This window comes from Salvelinus alpinus, chromosome 10 (genome assembly GCF_045679555.1).
Source record: "Salvelinus alpinus chromosome 10, SLU_Salpinus.1, whole genome shotgun sequence".
NCBI classification, from domain to species: Eukaryota; Metazoa; Chordata; class Actinopteri; order Salmoniformes; family Salmonidae; genus Salvelinus; species Salvelinus alpinus.
The window spans coordinates 23,845,606-23,862,958 of record NC_092095.1 but is presented as its reverse complement, the minus strand read 5'-3'; the positions used below and the strand labels follow the sequence as shown (position 1 = coordinate 23,862,958).

Genomic DNA, 17,353 nt, shown 5'->3' with positions numbered 1-17,353 from the left:
TTAACATCCTCTAATGGATGTGTAGTCGATCGATAGAAGTCCTCAGGATTCAAGGGTAGTAATCCAATACCATAATGCACTGTGTGTTGTATGTCAGGAGATCTCTTTACATTCTCTCTGCTATCTTACAGGGCTTTAAGCTCTTCAGGATATTGCAATATCCCAATGGGTGTTTTTAAAGGTGAAAAGCATTATTTAATGACATTAAAGAGTCAGTATAATTCTATATTTCTCACTTGAATGTACAGAGATAGTTTTGACACGAACATACAGTTTTAGCACCTTTTTGATAACAATATATATATGCCCAATACATTATTGGCATAACAGCCATAAAAATCATAAAAGATTTGAAACGGCATTCTATCTCCTGATAATCTATTCAAATGTCCCCCACACTTCAAATACAATGACACTGCCAGTTCTAGTACTTCAGAGGTCGTCTAAATATGGCTGTGACACTGTGTGTATATGAACAATGGCAGGTCATAGTGTGTGAAGAGGGAAAGAGAATACCAAGTCTTTGTTGTAGCTCTGCACGCGCTCTTCTCCATCACCTGGTTGCCATGGTAACCACGCTCCCACCACACACACACACACTCTGACACACACACACATTTCTCTCTGTCTCGCTCACTGTGCGGGCATGCCAGGCCCCATTCAACTTGAGCATAAGAGAAGCATAGCATGTGCAAAACGGCGTGCACAAAGCCCCGGCCAAGCAGATTCCTTTGTTTGTCTCCTGTTCAGTCCCGCTGCAGCCAAAGCCCAGAATCAGCAATGCCAAGAGTTGAAGGGGAAAGTGCTCACCCAGCGAAAGCCCTAAATCCCCCATTGTGTGTCCTTTGTGCGGCAAGCCTCGCGATACTGCCGGGCACGCGCCCCGCCGTATATATTGGGGTGTCCAACTTTTTTACTGTTACACTTTCTTACTTGTGGGCCAGGTTGGACAGTATCCAGTGGAAAATGTCGCAGTATTCTGGAAAGGTAAGCAGCATCTGGGTCAACCCGCATTCACACAGCATCAGGTTGGCTAACACTGGGACATAACTGACTGAACAGGGCTCCCTTGGAAAAGAGTTCTTCCGACCTCAATGGGACTGCCTGGTTAGAGAGAACTCCAGTCAATAAACACATAGGTTTGGGAGTGTATGCATTTACAGGTATTTAGTGCAGGTGTGATAACATTTGTTTGGAAGTGGAACATGTACTTTTCTCATACCATCATGAGGTTAGGTATTCAACAAATAGGTGTTTTTTTGTTTTTCAATTCAACACTCAATAAAATGTGGAGGCAATCCCTGGTGAACATTTTTAGATTTAGAGGTTATTCTAATCAGAGCAATTACTCAGTTTGTCTTGCTGGGAGAAATACAGTTAAATCTGTTACAGGAGTTGAAAGCGAATGAATGTCATATTGTATCGTGAATATTTGGAGAAAGTATCAAGTGCATTCTGATTCTGCTTCTAGTTCTACCGTCAATCTTGTGTTATAGATATATCTAAAAGAGCAAGCAAGGTCTAGGAAAATTGTATTTATTTATTTTATTTTGAATAAACTATCAATGGCAGGTAGGGATAATTAGTTGGTGGCTGGCCAATAGGAGTAGACATAACATAGTCTTGTATCCATACTTCTAGCCAACTGCAAGACAACTCTAGTCTTCTATTCTATTCATCTATAGTTGGCTTCAGCATAAATACTGTACAGATCAGTGGAGGCTGCTAACGGGAGGACGGCTCATAATAATGACTGGAACGGAGCAAATTAAATGGCATCAAACACATGGAAACCATGTGTTTGATGTATTTGATACCATTCCGCTGCAGTCATTACCATGAACCCATCCTCCCCAATTAAGGTGTCACCAGACTCCTGTGCTATGGACACAAGGCTGCATGACAAAATGTATTTATATACTGAACTGACTACATACACCATGCCAACACATACAAATCCACACCTACACTCCAGTGACAAAGTATCCACCTGTCCGTCCAGCCTTTAGCCTGGGATCCAAAAATCTTTGCTCTGGACCATTTCACTACATTTTGAGTCATGAACTGGATGCAATAAAGTTAAATTAAGCAATTGAGTTTGTATCCCACCAGGACTTAGGTTCAAATATTATTTAAAATCTTTCAAACCCTTTAAGCATTTGCTTTAACCTGCCTGGAGTGCCAGGTGGGTGGGGTTTGCACTTTTGCAACATTTATATTGGTTACATTGCAACAGGCAAGCTCAATCAAACCCACTGAATCTATAATGATTATAGTATCTGAACCCAGGTTTGTTGGATACCACACTATCCTACCTCCAACTCCCCACCCTAACTAATGAACTATGGTGTTAACCTCCTCCTCTCCACCCACCCACCCACCCACCCATCACAGATCACCTTCTACGAGGGAAAATGCTTCACTGGCAGGCAGCTGGAGGTCAGGGGAGACTGCGATAACTTCCAGGACCGTGGCTTCATGAACCGCGTCAACTCCATCCGTGTGGAGAGCGGCGCCTTCTGCTGCTTCGACCACCCCGACTTCAAGGGACAGCAGTACATCCTGGAGCACGGCGAATACCCAGAGTTCCAGCGTTGGAACAGCCACAACGACCACATGGGCTCCTGTAAGCCCATCAAGATGGTGAGAGATGGGGCTAAGGGTTAAGAATCGAAAGGATAGGGGTTAGGGGTTAAGACGATAGCTAGTGAGGATGAGGAGAGGTTGAAGTTATAGAGACATTTTCTGCTTTAACTCAAAGATACTTTAGATCAATAAGGGGGGTGAATGACCAAAGCACAGTTTGGGTGTAGTGTTGTCAATTTGTAAACGTACCTCAAATTTAATCTCCTCTCTCCTTGTCTCTCATCTTCTTCATTATAACAGTATTCCTATATTTGACTTGAAAAACTTGTGTCAACTCCAATCCTCTCCTGTGTCCTGCAGCACGGTGAGCACTACAGAATGGAGCTGTTCGAGGCCTGTAACTTCTCCGGCCAGTGTGTGGAGATCTGTGATGACTGCCCCTTCCTGCAGAGCCGTGGCCTCAGCAAGAACTGCATTAACTCCATCAAGGTCTATGGAGACGGAGCGTAAGTAGTACACCTCTAGCCTAAGTTTCAGACTGCAATCACACACACACGCACTGACAAACACACAGGCACTGACAAACACACACATGCAGGGGCGCACAAAAACAGACACACACAGCAATTGGCAAAACGCAGAGATTAATTCATAGTGATTCAACTTTTGGATCTATTTTTGTTGAGCCAAGACATCCAACCTTTTAGCATATGTTATGGTGTTAATTAAGTTGGCGCATAATTGGAACACAGATGCTAATGATCTAGCTGGTAAATCATAGACACTGCTGAATTTCTAAATAACTTTAACACCACTAATCACACCTGTGATCCCAACAGTTGTTTTCCAGGAGGGAGTTAAATATTAAAGGGGAAGTTCTGGATTTTATAACTTGATGTTAGATGTTTCCTCATTACTGTTATTCCATCTGCTCAAAGTGTGTGAAGTGAGCAGGTGTGTGACCATTTCTAACCCGTGTGTGTTTCCTTCTGTAGCTGGGTGATGTATGAGGAGCCTAACTTCCGCGGCCGCATGTACATCGTGGAGAGAGGAGACTACTGCAGTCACAACGAGTGGCAGGCCCAGAACCCCAACATCCAGTCCATCCGTAGGGTGGTCAACTACTTCTAAACCTCTTCTCCTATCCTACCCCAGACCTCGACCCTGGCATGGACTGTGACTTTTACCACTACCGCTCTAGAAATGTTCAATAAAAAAAGACACCCCCAAAAAATCACACAAATTAATTTTTATCAAAGACTTGGCGTGTTCTCCTTCTGTGAGCTACTATGAAGTGTATGAGGGTCTATACAGAGCAGTGGTTTTCAACCTGGGGTACTAGTACCCCTGGGGGTACCCCTACTATCCACAGGGGGGTGCTTGTCAAGAGGTAAGAGTAAAACGTGACTGTGGTAAAGTGACCAAAAAAGGTTATATATATAGAACCAGTGAGATTGTATAGAGCACAGGCAGGGAAAGAAATACTAACAATCACCAGTGTTGGGGAAGCAATTCTGAAAATATAGTTTATCAAGCAACCAATTACTTCACACTGGAAGAAGTTAAACTACACTAAAGCTACCCTAAGACAAATATACACTGAACAAAAATATAAATGCAACATGCAACAATTTCCAAATTTTTACTGAGTTACAGTTTCTATAAGGAAATCAGTCAATTGAAATAAATTCATTAGGCCCTAATGATTTCACATGACTGGAAATACAGATATGCAGCTCTTGGTCACAGATACCGTTAAAAAAGGTTAGGGGCATGGATCAGAAAACCAGTCACTATCTGGTGTGACCACCATTTGCCTCATGCAGCGCAACACATCTCCTTCGCATAGAGTGGATCAGACTGTTGATTGTGGCTTGTGGAATGTTGTCCCACTCCTCTTCAATGGCTTTGCGAAGTTGCTGGATTTTGTCGTGAACTGGAATACACTGTCCTGTTTGTATTTGTATTTATTAGGATCCCCATTACTTCCTGCCAAGGCAGCAGCTACTCTTCCTAGGGTCCAGCAGCATTAAGGCAGTTATATACAATTTAAAAGATTACATGACATTACATTTCATAACATTTTACCCAATAAATGTAGTGTTCCCTCAGGCCACTACTCCACTATCACATATTTACAATACAACTGATGTGTACGTGTGTAGTGTGTGTCTTATCATGTGTATGTGTGTCTGTGCCTATGTGTGTGTCTTCACAGTCCCCGCTATTCCATAAGGTGTATTTGCATCCATTTTTAAAATCTGATTCTACTGCTTGTATCAGTTAGCTGATTAAAAAAAAAGACTTCTCCCCATCTTAGCTACTGTTGCATCAACATGTTTTGACCATGACAGTTTACAATCCAGTGTTACTCCAAACAGTTTAGTCACCTCAACTTGCTAAATTTCCACATTATTTATTACAAGATTTAGTTGAGGTTTAGGGTTTAGTGAATGATTTCTCCCAAATACAATGCTTTTAGTTTTTGAAATATTATTCCTTACCACCCATTCTGAAACTAACTGCAGCTCTTTGTTACGTGTTGCACTGATTTCACTAGCTGCAGTAGCTGACGTGTATAGTGTTGAGTCATCCGCATACATAGACACACTGGCTTACTCAAGGCCAGTGGCGTGTCATTAGTAAAAAGTAAGGGGCCTAGACAGCTGCCCTGGGGAATTCCTGATTCTACCTGGATTATGTTGGAGGCTTCCATTAAAGAACATCCTCTGTGTTCTGATAGACAAAACTCTTTATCCACAATAGAGCAGGGGGTGTAAAGCCATAACACATACGTTTTTCCATCAGCAGACTATGATCGATAATGTCTAAAGCCGCATGGAAGTCTAACAAAACAGCACCGACAATCTTTTTATCATCAATTTCTCTCAGCCAATCATCAGTAATTTATGTATGTGCCGTGCTTGTTGAATATCCTTCCCTATAAGCATGCTGAGTCTGTTGTCAATTTTTTGACAGTAAAATAGCATTGTCTCTGGTCAACAAAACAAAAAATCTAAACGTTTACTAAGGGTTGGTAACAGGCTGATTGGTCGGTTATTTGAGCCAATAACGGGGGCTTTACTATTCCTGTGAAGCAGAATTACTTTTGCTTCCCTCCAGGCCTGAGTGCACACATTTTCTAGTAGCCTTAGATTGAAGATATGGCAAATAGGAGTGGCAATATTGTCCACTATTATCCTCAGTAATTGTGCATCCAAGTTATCAGACCCTGTCATATATCTTTGTTTCATAGTGTAGTTTCTTCTTTTTATTCAGTTTAGTCACATGATTTCTCAATTTGCAGGACGCTTGCCAATCTTCTGTATTTACACATCAACAACATAGGAATCACTACAAAACTCTTATACACTATATTAGGCCCAGCCTTTGTAACTTTGGTTTTCCTAGATATGGCTACTATATTGTGATCACTACATACGATGGATTTGGATACTGCTTTAAAGCAAATTTCTGCAGCATTAGTAAAGATGTGATCAATACATGTTGATGATTTCATTCCTGTGCTGTTTGTAACTACCCTGGCAGGTTGACTGATAACCTGAACCAGGTTGCAGGCACTGGTAACAGTTAAGTTTTTTCTTGAGTGGGCAGCTTGATGAAAGCCAGTCAATATTTAAATCACCATGAAAATATACCTCTGTTGATATCACATACATTATCAAGCATTTCACACGTTATCCAGATACTGACTGTTAGCACTTGGTGGTCTACAGCAGGTTCCCACCAGAATGGGCTTTAGGTGAGGCAGATGAACCTGTAGACATATTACTTCAACAGTATTCAACACAAGATCCTCTCTAAGCTTTACAGGAATGTGGTTCTGAATTTAAAATGGAAACACCTACCCCTTTGGCATTTCTGTCTTTTCTGTAGATGTTATAACCATGTATTGTTACCACTGTATCATCAAATGTATTATCTAAGTGAGTTGTGCATGTCTATCCAGAGCATCCCAAATGTGCTCAATGGGTGACATGTCTGGTGCAGGCCATGGAAGAACTGGGACATTTTTAGCTTCCAGAAATTGTGTACAGATCCTTGTGACATGGTGCCGTGCATTATCATGCTGAAACATGAGGTGATGGCGGCGGATGAATGGCACGGCAATGGGCCTCAGGATCGCATCATGGTAAAATGCAAATATGTTTGTTGTTCATAGCTTACGCCTGGCCATACTATAACCCCCCCCCCCCCACCACCACCACCATGGGGCACTGTTCACATCAGCAACCCACATGACGCCATGCATGCTGTCTGCCATCTGCCTGGTACAGTTGAAACCGGGATTAATCCTTAAAGAGCAAACTTCTCCAGAGTGCCAGTGGCCATCGAAAGTGATCATTTGCCCACTGAAGCAGGTTACGATGCCGAACTGCAGTCAGGTTAAGACCCTGGTGAGGATGATAAGCTTCCCTTCCCCGGGTTTCTGATTTCTGACAGGTTGTGCAAAAAGTTTCAGCAGCTGTCCGGGTGGTTGGTCTCAGATGATCCCCCAGATGAGGAAGCCGGATGTAGAGGTCCTGGGCTGGCACGGTTATGCGTGGATGTACTGACAAATTCTCTAAAACGATGTTGGTAGAGAAATTAACATTAATTTATCTGTCTACAACTGGTAGACATTCCTGCAATCAGCATGCCAATTGCACACTCCCTCAAAACTTGAGACATCTGTGGCATTGTGTTGTGTGACAAAACTGCATATTTTAGAGTGGCCATTTATTGTCCCCAGCACAATATGCCACACCTGTCAGGTGGATGGATTATCTTGGCAAAGGAGAAATGCTCACTAACAGGGACGTAAACAAAAGTGTGCACAACATTCGAGAGAAATAAGCTTTTTGAGCTTATGGAACATTTCTGGGATTTTTTATTTTAGCTCATGAAACATGGGAACAACACTTTACATGTTGCGTTTTATATTTTGGTTCAGCGTAGTTTACTTAACTAAAGTTCCTTTGAAAAAAATTGTTCACTACCTCCACACTACGTAGTGATAAATTATCATATCTAAATCTCAAATGTCAGACTATAAATTGCAAGAAAAGCTCACTGGAGATATACAGTGGGGAGAACAAGTATTTGATACACTGCCGATTTTGCAGGTTTTCCTACTTACAAAGCATGTAGAGGTCTGTCATTTTTCTCATAGGTACACTTCAACTGTGAGAGACGGAATCTAAAACAAAAATCCAGAAAATCACATTGTATGATTTTTAAGTAATTAATTGGCATTTTATTGCATGACATAAGTATTTGATCACCTACCAACCAGTAAGAATTCCGGCTCTCACAGACCTGTTAGTTTTTCTTTAAGAAGCCCTCCTGTTCTCCACTCATTACCTGTATTAACTGCACCTGTTTGAACTCGTTACCTGTATAAAAGACACCTGTCCACACACTCAATCAAACAGACTCCAACCTCTCCACAATGGCCAAGACCAGAGAGCTGTGTAAGGACATCAGGGGTAAAAATTGTAGACCTGCACAAGGCTGGGATGGGCTACAGGACAATAGGCAAGCAACTTGGTGAGAAGGCAACAACTGTTGGCGCAATTATTAGAAAATGGAAGTTCAAGATGACGGTCAATCACTCTCGGTCTGGGGCTCCATGCAAGATCTCACCTTGTGGGGCATCAATGATCATGAGGAAGGTGAGGGATCAGCCCAGAACTACACGGCAGGACCTGGTCAATGACCTGAAGAGAGCTGGGACCACAGTCTCAAAGAAAACCATTTGTAACACACTACGCCGTCATGGATTAAAATCTTGCAGCGCACGCAAGGTCCCCCTGCTCAAGCTAGCGCATGTCCAGGCCCGTCTGAAGTTTGCCAATGACCATCTGGATGATCCAGAGGAGGAATGGGAGAAGGTCATGTGGTCTGATGAGACAAAAATAGAGCTTTTTGGTCTAAACTCCACTCGCCGTGTTTGGAGGAAGAAGAAGGATGAGTACAACCCCAAGAACACCATCCCAACCGTGAAGCATGGAGGTGGAAACATCATTCTTTGGGGATGCTTTTCTGCAAAGGGGACAGGACGACTGCACCGTATTGAGGGGAGGATGGATGGGGCCATGTATCGCGAGATCTTGGCCAACAACCTCCTTCCCTCAGTAAGAGCATTGAAGATGGGTCGTGGCTGGGTCTTCCAGCATGACAACGACCCGAAACACACAGCCAGGGCAACTAAGGAGTGGCTCCGTAAGAAGCATCTCAAGGTCCTGGAGTAGCCTAGCCAGTCTCCAGACCTGAACCCAATAGAAAATATTTGGTGGGAGCTGAAAGTCCGTATTGCCCAGCGACAGCCCCGAAACCTGAAGGATCTGGAGAAGATCTGTATGGAGGAGTGGGCCAAAATCCCTGCTGCAGTGTGTGCAAACCTGGTCAAGAACTACAGGAAACGTATGATCTCTGTAATTGCAAACAAAGGTTTCTGTACCAAATATTAAGTTCTGCTTTTCTGATGTATCAAATACTTATGTCATGCAATAAAATGCTAGTTAATTACTTAAAAATCACACAATGTGATTTTCTGGATTTTTGTTTTAGATTCCGTCTCTCACAGTTGAAGTGTACCTATGATAACAATTACAGACCTCTACATGCTTTGTAAGTAGGAAAACCTGCCAAATCAGCAGTGTATCAAATACTTGTTCTCCCCACTGTATATGTTAACAGAATGTGTAATTTAGCCTATTAAAAACTAAGTGCAGTCATGTATTGTCATATTGGCAATCAAACTCCATAAATATAAAAAACATTAAATCAAACTTAATCAAATTCCGTCAAAAAGGGATCTCAAACATAAACCAGAGCATATACAAAAGTATTTGCGATGAAGAAAAATAGAACCATCTTTTACACAAGCAACCAAAAATCCGTTTACCATACAATTATAAGCCTCAAGGCCTCACATTCTAAATTCTGTGTTGAAATCTCAAACATGAACCTTCAAATAATCAAACTTGTCCTCTCTGTAGCTATTAAGCATAGAGCAATAACAATGTTTATCTACTAAATCTGAATTTGTTTAATTTTCTTGTCTTTAATCCATGTCAGTTTACTTCCTTACAAATTATAGTCAACCTGCTTCAAATGTTTATGTTTTTAAACTCAATTAATAACACTTTAGTACAAAAACAGAAAATACAATTGCCGATATATTGCTTGTGGAGGAGAGAAAAACAAACCTAATTTGGGGCCTAAAAAGACTCAAATCAAACACCGGTGGAATAGGTGGTGGTGGAAGTGCTTTCGAAATGGCTGCTGGCGGGACAGTACTTTAGCTGGAGGAGGCACAGTTCTTGTAGAGGTAGGACTTCATCTTGTCTATGACCTCGCTCTCCTCCTCCAGGGTCAGGTCCAGGTAGTCCTCTTCGTGTAGAGGGATGTCCTCCAGCACCTCATTCACCAGGTCGACGTCCATTGGGGCCTCCCCTTGGCTCCCAGAACCTGGAAACACCATTGACAACAGTGTCATGTTCAATTAGGGCTCTCCTTTGGCGATTTGGGTATAAAAAGCATCCTGGAGCCTTAAGTATCAGCAGCATATAGACACTGAATACCTCTTTCTCACATACACGTCTTAATTGTATTCCCACAGTAATATGCGTATGCATCCGTCTGTCCATCTGCTTGCCTATATGCTTCTCTGTGTACATACGTGCGTGCATTCGAGTCCTACCTGCGGACTCGGAGGTGGTGCTGGGCTCCTCGGACAGTGAGGAGGCGGGAGAGGGGGACAGCAGTTCTGGGGGCAGGACCACCTGGTTGTCCTGCAGCAGCTGGGTGGCCCCCTGAACGTTTTCCCCTGTCAGCCTCAGGGCCACCTCCGGCTCAAAACCCAGGTATGTCAACTATGGCGAGGAAGGGATTAGGCACTATCTACATACACCACTGTGATAAGCAGACTTTTTACATAGACATAGTGACTAGAGAGAGAAAGAGGTAGAGGCTTGTTACCTGCTCAACCTTGGATTGATTTATGGGGAGCTCTGTGTTGTTGGTTCTAGCAGCAGAATCTAGAAGCATCTAGAGGAAACAAGCAAACGTGGAGGGAACAAATAAAGTGGAGGGAAAAAAACACATATTAGCAAAGTATGCTAGCTAGCTCCTACACTCTTCTGCTAGCTAATGTAACGTTGCTTCATGGCTCTGGTTATGGTAACATGTTTTGATGGTTGGCATATTCTCCTTCATGGCATATTGAGAAACAATGTGTGTTTTTGCAGTGGCGACAACAGTCTCTCACCCTGTAGGCTCCGTCCATGTCTCCGTCTGTCTGAAGGAGGGCCCAGGCAGCGTCTTTCTTGGAGTAACCCAGCTCTCTGAGGGTAGCCAGGCCCTCCACACACATCCTCCTCTTCTCACTCTCCTTCTGTTTCATCTCCTCCCTCTCCTGACAGGGACAGACAAAACCATAGAATTACACTCAATATGGCCACCGGTCCAACCATAATGGGACACTGACTTGAATGGGAATGTTTGTTTTAGTAATTATATATTTCTATGACTAAATCAGCTCTGATAACTTAAGCAACATGTCCTAATAACACCTATATCAAGTCAGTTGACACCTTTTTTCCACTATGAGACTTACTCATAGAAATATAGGACATCCCCATTCAAGTAAACGTTGTGTCGTTCTATTGCTATGGGAACACACCTGTCTCCTATGGGTGATGTGCAGCGCGGCCTCGCCTACGTTGCCATGGCAGGCCCTCAGACCCAGACGGGCTTCCTGCTCAGAGAACCCCAGATCCTTCAGCTCTTTTATCTCCCCTGGGTCCAGACACAGACGCCCATAGAGATCCTCAGCCTAGAACACAGCAGGGGTTAAAGGTAGAATCAGTAATATTACATCATTATACAGACATCCATACAGATCCTCCACCTAGAACACAGCAGGGGTTAAAGGTAGAATCAGTAATATTACATCATTACACAGACGTCCATACAGATCCTCCACCTAGAACACAGCAGGGGTTAAAGGTAGAATCAGTAATATTACATCATTATACAGACATCGATACAGATCCTCCACCTAGAACACAGCAGGGGTTAAAGGTAGAATCAGTAATATTACATCATTATACAGACATCGATACAGATCCTCCACCTAGAACACAGCAGGGGTTAAAGGTAGAATCAGTAATATTACATCATTATACAGACATCGATACAGATCCTCCACCTAGAACACAGCAGGGGTTAAAGGTAGAATCAGTAATATTACATCATTATACAGACATCGATACAGATCCTCCACCTAGAACACAGCAGGGGTTAAAAGGTAGAATCAGTAATATTACATCATTATACAGACATCGATACAGATCCTCCACCTAGAACACAGCAGGGGTTAAAGGTAGAATCAGCAATCTATTACAGTGAGGTGCCTCCCTGCTTACAGAAATGTTGTTATTAATGTCAGGAGACAAGAGGATCTGGAAACAGGGCTATAATGATGTACTACACCTGCTTAAGCTTCTGTGTGGCCTGGCGCTCGTTACCAACCATGTGCGCCAGTATGCTCTGCAGGAGGTACAGCCTGAGGAACAGCACCTCCTCTCCTCTGGTGTTTCCCTAAAAACAAAGTCAATTCATTAAATGAAGTATATTCAAACAATTGTGAAATTCAGATCTACATTAGTGCCTAGTGCGTCGGAGCTAAGGGTTGTTTGTGAACGGAGCCATAGACCAGTGCCATAGACCACCTTGATCTTCATGAGCCTCTGCTGCTGGTCTCCGTAGCAATTGCGGAAGCAGTCCTCGGCAATCTGCAGCCTCCGCTTGCCGTCATCCAGATAGGACAGGGCCTCCAAGGCTCGGTAGCACCACACAATGTCCAGCTGCAGTACTGCATAGTTGTCCACTGTGTTCAAGAGCTTGAAGCCACACTTACTGTAGAGACACAAAAGATATTCAATGTGTTTGACAGGATCTAATTCCTCGTGTACAGGAGCACGTAACATACACTCCCCTCTGTATGTATTTGGACAGCAAAGCTAAAAATGTTGGCCCTATACTCCAGCATTTTGGATTTGAGATCAAATGTTTCATCTGAGGCGACAGAACAGAATGTCACCTTTTATTTGAGGTTATTTTTGCTTCGCTGTCCAAATACATACAGAGGAGAGTATACATGGTACCGGTCCTCATTCTAGTATATTTTCTAACACATCTCCCCCCAGAACTCTATGGAGCATCTGGAGCTATTAGGCAAAACTTTAGTTCTGGATTTCCATGATTACACGGGATCAGACTGAGCAATGTGAGGCACAGAATCACTAATCTTGATCACATAAGTGAGTTGTTATTTGAGATGCAAGGTGATTTCGTGGTGGAACGTAGAGTAAAGCTGGGACAATAAATGGGAAATGATCGACAGACCACTTATCACAGGCATTTTTATATTGTTCATTACCATAAGTAGCCTATACTAGAGAAATGAAATAAGTTTAAAATTAAATAAGTTTGCTAATATAGGTCATTGTTAATGGGACAATTAATGGCTAAAACCATCAAACTAGTAGTAGTATTTCAAATCAAATATTGGTCGCAGACACATATTTAGCAGATGTTATTGCAGGTGTAGCGAAATGCTTGGATAATAAATGAATAAAATCCCTTAAAAAAAAGAAAATCCCCATATTGCCTAACTCTTAACATAGAGTACTGTACATTCAAAATGCAATCAAATAACCATACAACAAGACAATGATCTAACATGCCAATCATACAATCATCTTTGAATCAGAAATGGACTGGGTTTTTTGATCTGTTTTAACAAATTATTTATGTGATTAAGAGGAAGTTTTTTTTTACACAAACTGGTCGTCAGCTTGCACCAGGTGGCCCAGAGCAGTTTCATACTGTTTCCTCTTCATCAGAGCACGGCCTTTCTCATGGAACCCCATGGCTAAAATCAGAGCCTTAGGACAACAATCACACAGCATTAGAAATAGTCAGTCAGTGGAGTTTAAATTCACAAAGAACACATGGCATGGCTAGAACCATAGTTACCATTCAAGCCATAAGTTGTGTGAGCTTGCCACCCACTCATACTGCTTACCATGACAGTTATGAATATAATATTGGTAATATGTTCATTAGTCCTTTGTCTAGACTACCTTTTTCTTACTGTGAGGTATTTTCAGGGGGTTCCCCTTCTGATCAGCAATCTCTAGGAATGGAGTCGTGGCTGTGTCATCGGTGCCATCTAAAATGACAGCCAAACCACAGAACAACCATAAAATAACACTCCTGTAGAGTTGTGATTGGGGTTAAACGCAGTACGAGGGTCTAACTGAAAGGATCTGGAAGCCTAACATGACGACCAAGTCACAGAATGTCCAAAAAATTATATTCCTGTAGCATTGTGATAACATTGTTATTGTGTTTAAAAGCAGTGAGGGTCTAACTAACCTCTCTCTGATAGGATCTGGAAGCCCTTCTGGGTTCTCTGGACACTCTGGTCCTGTGTTTTCTTCTCCTCCTCCACCTCCAACATCTGTTTCTTCCTCTCTGGCACGCTCACCCGCAGAACCATCATCTTACTTTTGTTCTTCACATTCTGTTCATCCAGACGCTTCTCTGTAAAGAGAAACCATTTCAATGCAAAGTTGAAATGACCAAACATTGATTAGATGAGTGTTGTGGCAACTAAATGGAAACGTACCAGGAGTCAGTGTCTTCCCTTTAAAAATTAACTGGATATATTTAAGTCCATATTGTTCAGTAATCCTATACAAAAGTAGAAAAAAAAGTAGCACCTTATCAATTTGTGACTTTGGTAGACATAATAATCTGAGATTGAAGTGACAGTGCATCTTCACTTCACTCACAGATCACATTATAAAAGACTGACATTGCATTGGCCATTTTCAATTACCTATCCATGATATCTTGAGCAAGGACATCCAGTTTTGTCTCCAAATAGTGATTCTTCTTGGTATACTAAAAGAATGGGTAAAAATGTGGAATTACTTTATTTTGTAGGCTGTGTCAGGGCAAACACACCCACCCACCCACATACCTTTTTCAAGTCTTTAGGCAGAAAGAGTTCCACACATGTCTCTCCGTAGGTCTTGTTCCCCATTCCACTCTTTACTGCCTGGGATCGGAGGCTCTCCAAGGCACTGGCCACTTCAGACACAGAGATGCACACAATGGGGGCATAGTTCACTGCAAGCTCCTGCAATGACAACAGTGACACACAGACAGCAGACAGAGTAACAAATTATCCCTATCTCACAAAGGTGACTCATAGTCAAGTCACAGACCAACGAGCTCAATGAACATCAATAGATTTTGAATGGCTATAACTGTTGGTCACCTAGCAAACTCACTTTACCTGAAGAGATTGCTGTCCTGCCTCGCTGTCCTCTGTTGTGTAAGGTGGATTCCTGAGCTGAATACTATCTTGATTTAAAAGATTTACCAGCTTTTCCTGAATATGTAGCTCCGCCATTCTCGAAACGGTGGAAAAAGATGTAAGGAAAAGTGAAAGTGACAGCCAGCAAACAAAAGGGGGATTCCACAGAATGAGTAGAGCCAAAATTACGTCGCGCTAGTTACGCAGTCGCAGAAGACTACACCAACGACTAGCTAGCTACATTCATTGTTGTTTCCGGTTTCTTTCAAGATATAACAAATTAATGACTCACGTTTGAAGTGTTGATAACATTGTCGTCGTATTGTTCTGATATAAACATTTCTGAACTGAGAATGTTGTTTATCTTCTCTTTCACACTAGGATAAGTCACGTGGCCAATTTGTCATCGCTGTAAAAACACAGAGAACTTCTGGAAAGTGGTTATGTTTCACTATATTGGATCGCTCCAATATATTGGTATCACTCCTCCGCGGAGGAATACATTCGAGGTGAGGATTTACTCCAGTGTACACCTGTGTCACGGCTGGGGTCCGCAACACACGTTCTCTTTCATTTTCTCGGCGGAGGTCCGTATGAATTGAGGTACAAACTTTCTGAAGTTCACTTGGTAAGTGTAATATCTTGCGTGGAAGTATATTCACTGGCTGTTTGCAGTCTGGACACATGGCCAGCCCCTCTTGAGAACTCTACACGCTGCGCGCTGTTCATCTGTATCTTCCGCCCCTGGTTTGTCTTGCTTGTGTTTCGTCAGCGTTACACTACGACGCCGTGTGTATCCATTAATATATTGGTGGCTCTTGCTGCCACAAACTATTTTCCTTACACAACTTGCCGACTGGCTTGTTCTGTGTGTGTTGTGAATTGCTTTAACATGCCGTTATCTGCTAATTACCCTATATGATTTTTTTTTCTTGTTCTTTCCCCTGCAGAATGTAGGAGTATTGTGGTGGGCTTCCACTACGTTGAGATATTTAACTTGAGTTACTCCATCATATGGCGCTATTTTGTTTTCTGCTTGGATATTAAACCGGCTAGGTAGTATTGCAGTTGGTGTGAAAATAAATACAATTTAAAAAACACACAAATCAAAACCATTACCTGGTTGCTCTTTTTTTTGTCTGCCCCGTTTTTTTGCAGAGGTACTGGGTCATTTATCCATCACCGGGATCCTATTCCTCGAAGCTGGTCACGACATAAGCTCTCCCAGGGCGTCGGACCCCTGCTCCATTGTCTTGCTGGCTTGGCTGAGTTTATGGCTTCCCTTTGTGATGGTGGCATCCCCCCTGGAGACTAGAGGGCGACCGATTATGATTTTTCAACACCGATTATTGGAGGACCAAAAACGCTGATGCCGATTTGTATATATATATATTTGTAATAATGACAATTACAACGATACTGAATGAACACTTATTTTAACTTAATATAATGCAGAAATAAATAATGAAATGTGTTCAATTTGGTTTAAATAATGCAAAAACAGTTTTGGAGAAGAAAGTAAAAGTGCCATGTTAAAAAGCTAATGTTTAAGTTCCTTGCTCAGAACATGAGAATATATGAAAGCTGGTGGTTCCTTTTAACATGAGTCTTCAATATTCCCGGGTAAGAAGTTTTAGGTTGTAGTTATTATAGGACTATTTCTCTCTATACGATTTGTATTTCATATACCTTTGACTATTGGATGTTCTTATAGGCACTATAGTATTGCCAGCCTAATCTCGGGAGTTGATAGGCTTGAAGTCATAAACGGCGCAATGCTTGAAGCACAGCAAAGAGCTGCTGGCAAATGCAGGGAAGTGCTGTTTGAATGAATGTTTACGAGCCTGCTGCTGCCTATCACTGCTCAGTCAGACTGCTCAATCAAATCATAGACTTAATTATAAACACACAAAAATACAAGCCTTAGGTCATTCATGTGGTCAAATCTGGAAACGATCATTTCCAAAACATTTATTCTTTCAGTGAAATACGGAACCGTTCCGTATTTTATCTAACGGGTGGCATCCTTAATAAGTCTAAATATTGCTGTTACATTGCACAACCTTCAGTGTTATGTCATAATTATGTAAAATTCTGGCAAATTAATTACGGTCTTTGTTAGGAAGAAATGGTCTTTACACAGTTTGCAACGAGCCAGGCGGCCCAAACCGCTGCATATACCCTGACTCTGCTTGCACAGAACGCAAGAGAAGTGACACAATTTCCATAGTTAAAAGAAATTCATGTTAGCAGGCAATAATATCCGGTCTAGGACTGGGGTTCCATTGTTCCTGTTCCTAAGAAAGCTAAGGTAACTGAGCTAAACGACTACCGCCCCGTAGCACTCAATTCCGTCATCATGAAGTG

At 42.2% G+C, this 17,353-nt stretch overlaps 2 protein-coding genes and 1 long non-coding RNA gene across 3 annotated transcripts; 2 read left to right on the top strand and 1 right to left on the bottom strand.

The window, feature by feature from the left end:
* The first annotated feature begins 878 nt into the window (after window positions 1–878).
* crygn2 (crystallin, gamma N2) lies at window positions 879–3,833 on the top strand. Its single transcript, XM_071328512.1, has 4 exons — window positions 879–987; window positions 2,395–2,643; window positions 2,947–3,092; window positions 3,582–3,833. Exons 1-4 carry the CDS (start codon window positions 967–969, stop codon window positions 3,715–3,717), a joined length of 552 nt encoding a protein of 183 aa, XP_071184613.1. The 5' UTR covers window positions 879–966; the 3' UTR covers window positions 3,718–3,833.
* Window positions 3,834–9,617: 5,784 nt separating this feature from the next.
* Window positions 9,618–15,219, bottom strand: LOC139531747 (NEDD8 ultimate buster 1-like). Its single transcript, XM_071328511.1, has 14 exons — window positions 14,966–15,219; window positions 14,648–14,806; window positions 14,504–14,568; window positions 14,291–14,355; window positions 14,038–14,205; window positions 13,743–13,831; window positions 13,438–13,544; window positions 12,327–12,513; window positions 12,088–12,195; window positions 11,276–11,428; window positions 10,862–11,008; window positions 10,573–10,641; window positions 10,295–10,466; window positions 9,618–10,062 (listed from the first exon to the last, which is right to left on the bottom strand). Exons 1-14 carry the CDS (start codon window positions 15,080–15,082, stop codon window positions 9,893–9,895), a joined length of 1,776 nt encoding a protein of 591 aa, XP_071184612.1. The 5' UTR covers window positions 15,083–15,219; the 3' UTR covers window positions 9,618–9,892.
* A 29-nt stretch (window positions 15,220–15,248) lies between these two features.
* On the top strand, window positions 15,249–16,525 carry LOC139531748 (uncharacterized). Its single transcript, XR_011666424.1, has 2 exons — window positions 15,249–15,614; window positions 16,145–16,525. It is a non-coding gene; the product is annotated as an uncharacterized lncRNA (long non-coding RNA).
* The last annotated feature ends 828 nt before the right edge of the window (window positions 16,526–17,353 follow it).

Bases quoted from the DNA above. Each gene is read 5' to 3' on its own strand.
- crygn2 (XM_071328512.1), top strand. From the start codon at position 967: ATGTCGCAGTATTCTGGAAAG. The intron at 988-2,394 runs GTAAGCAGCATC...CACCCATCACAG, and splicing joins TGTCGCAGTATTCTGGAAAG to ATCACCTTCTACGAGGGAAA. The intron at 3,093-3,581 runs GTAAGTAGTACA...TTCCTTCTGTAG, and splicing joins AAGGTCTATGGAGACGGAGC to CTGGGTGATGTATGAGGAGC.
- LOC139531747 (XM_071328511.1), bottom strand. From the start codon at position 15,082: ATGGCGGAGCTACATATTCAGGAAAAGCTGGTAAATCTTTTAAATCAA. The intron at 14,569-14,647 runs GTATGTGGGTGG...CCATTCTTTTAG, and splicing joins TGCCTAAAGACTTGAAAAAG to TATACCAAGAAGAATCACTA. The intron at 11,009-11,275 runs GTGTGTTCCCAT...TGTCCCTGTCAG, and splicing joins ACATCACCCATAGGAGACAG to GAGAGGGAGGAGATGAAACA.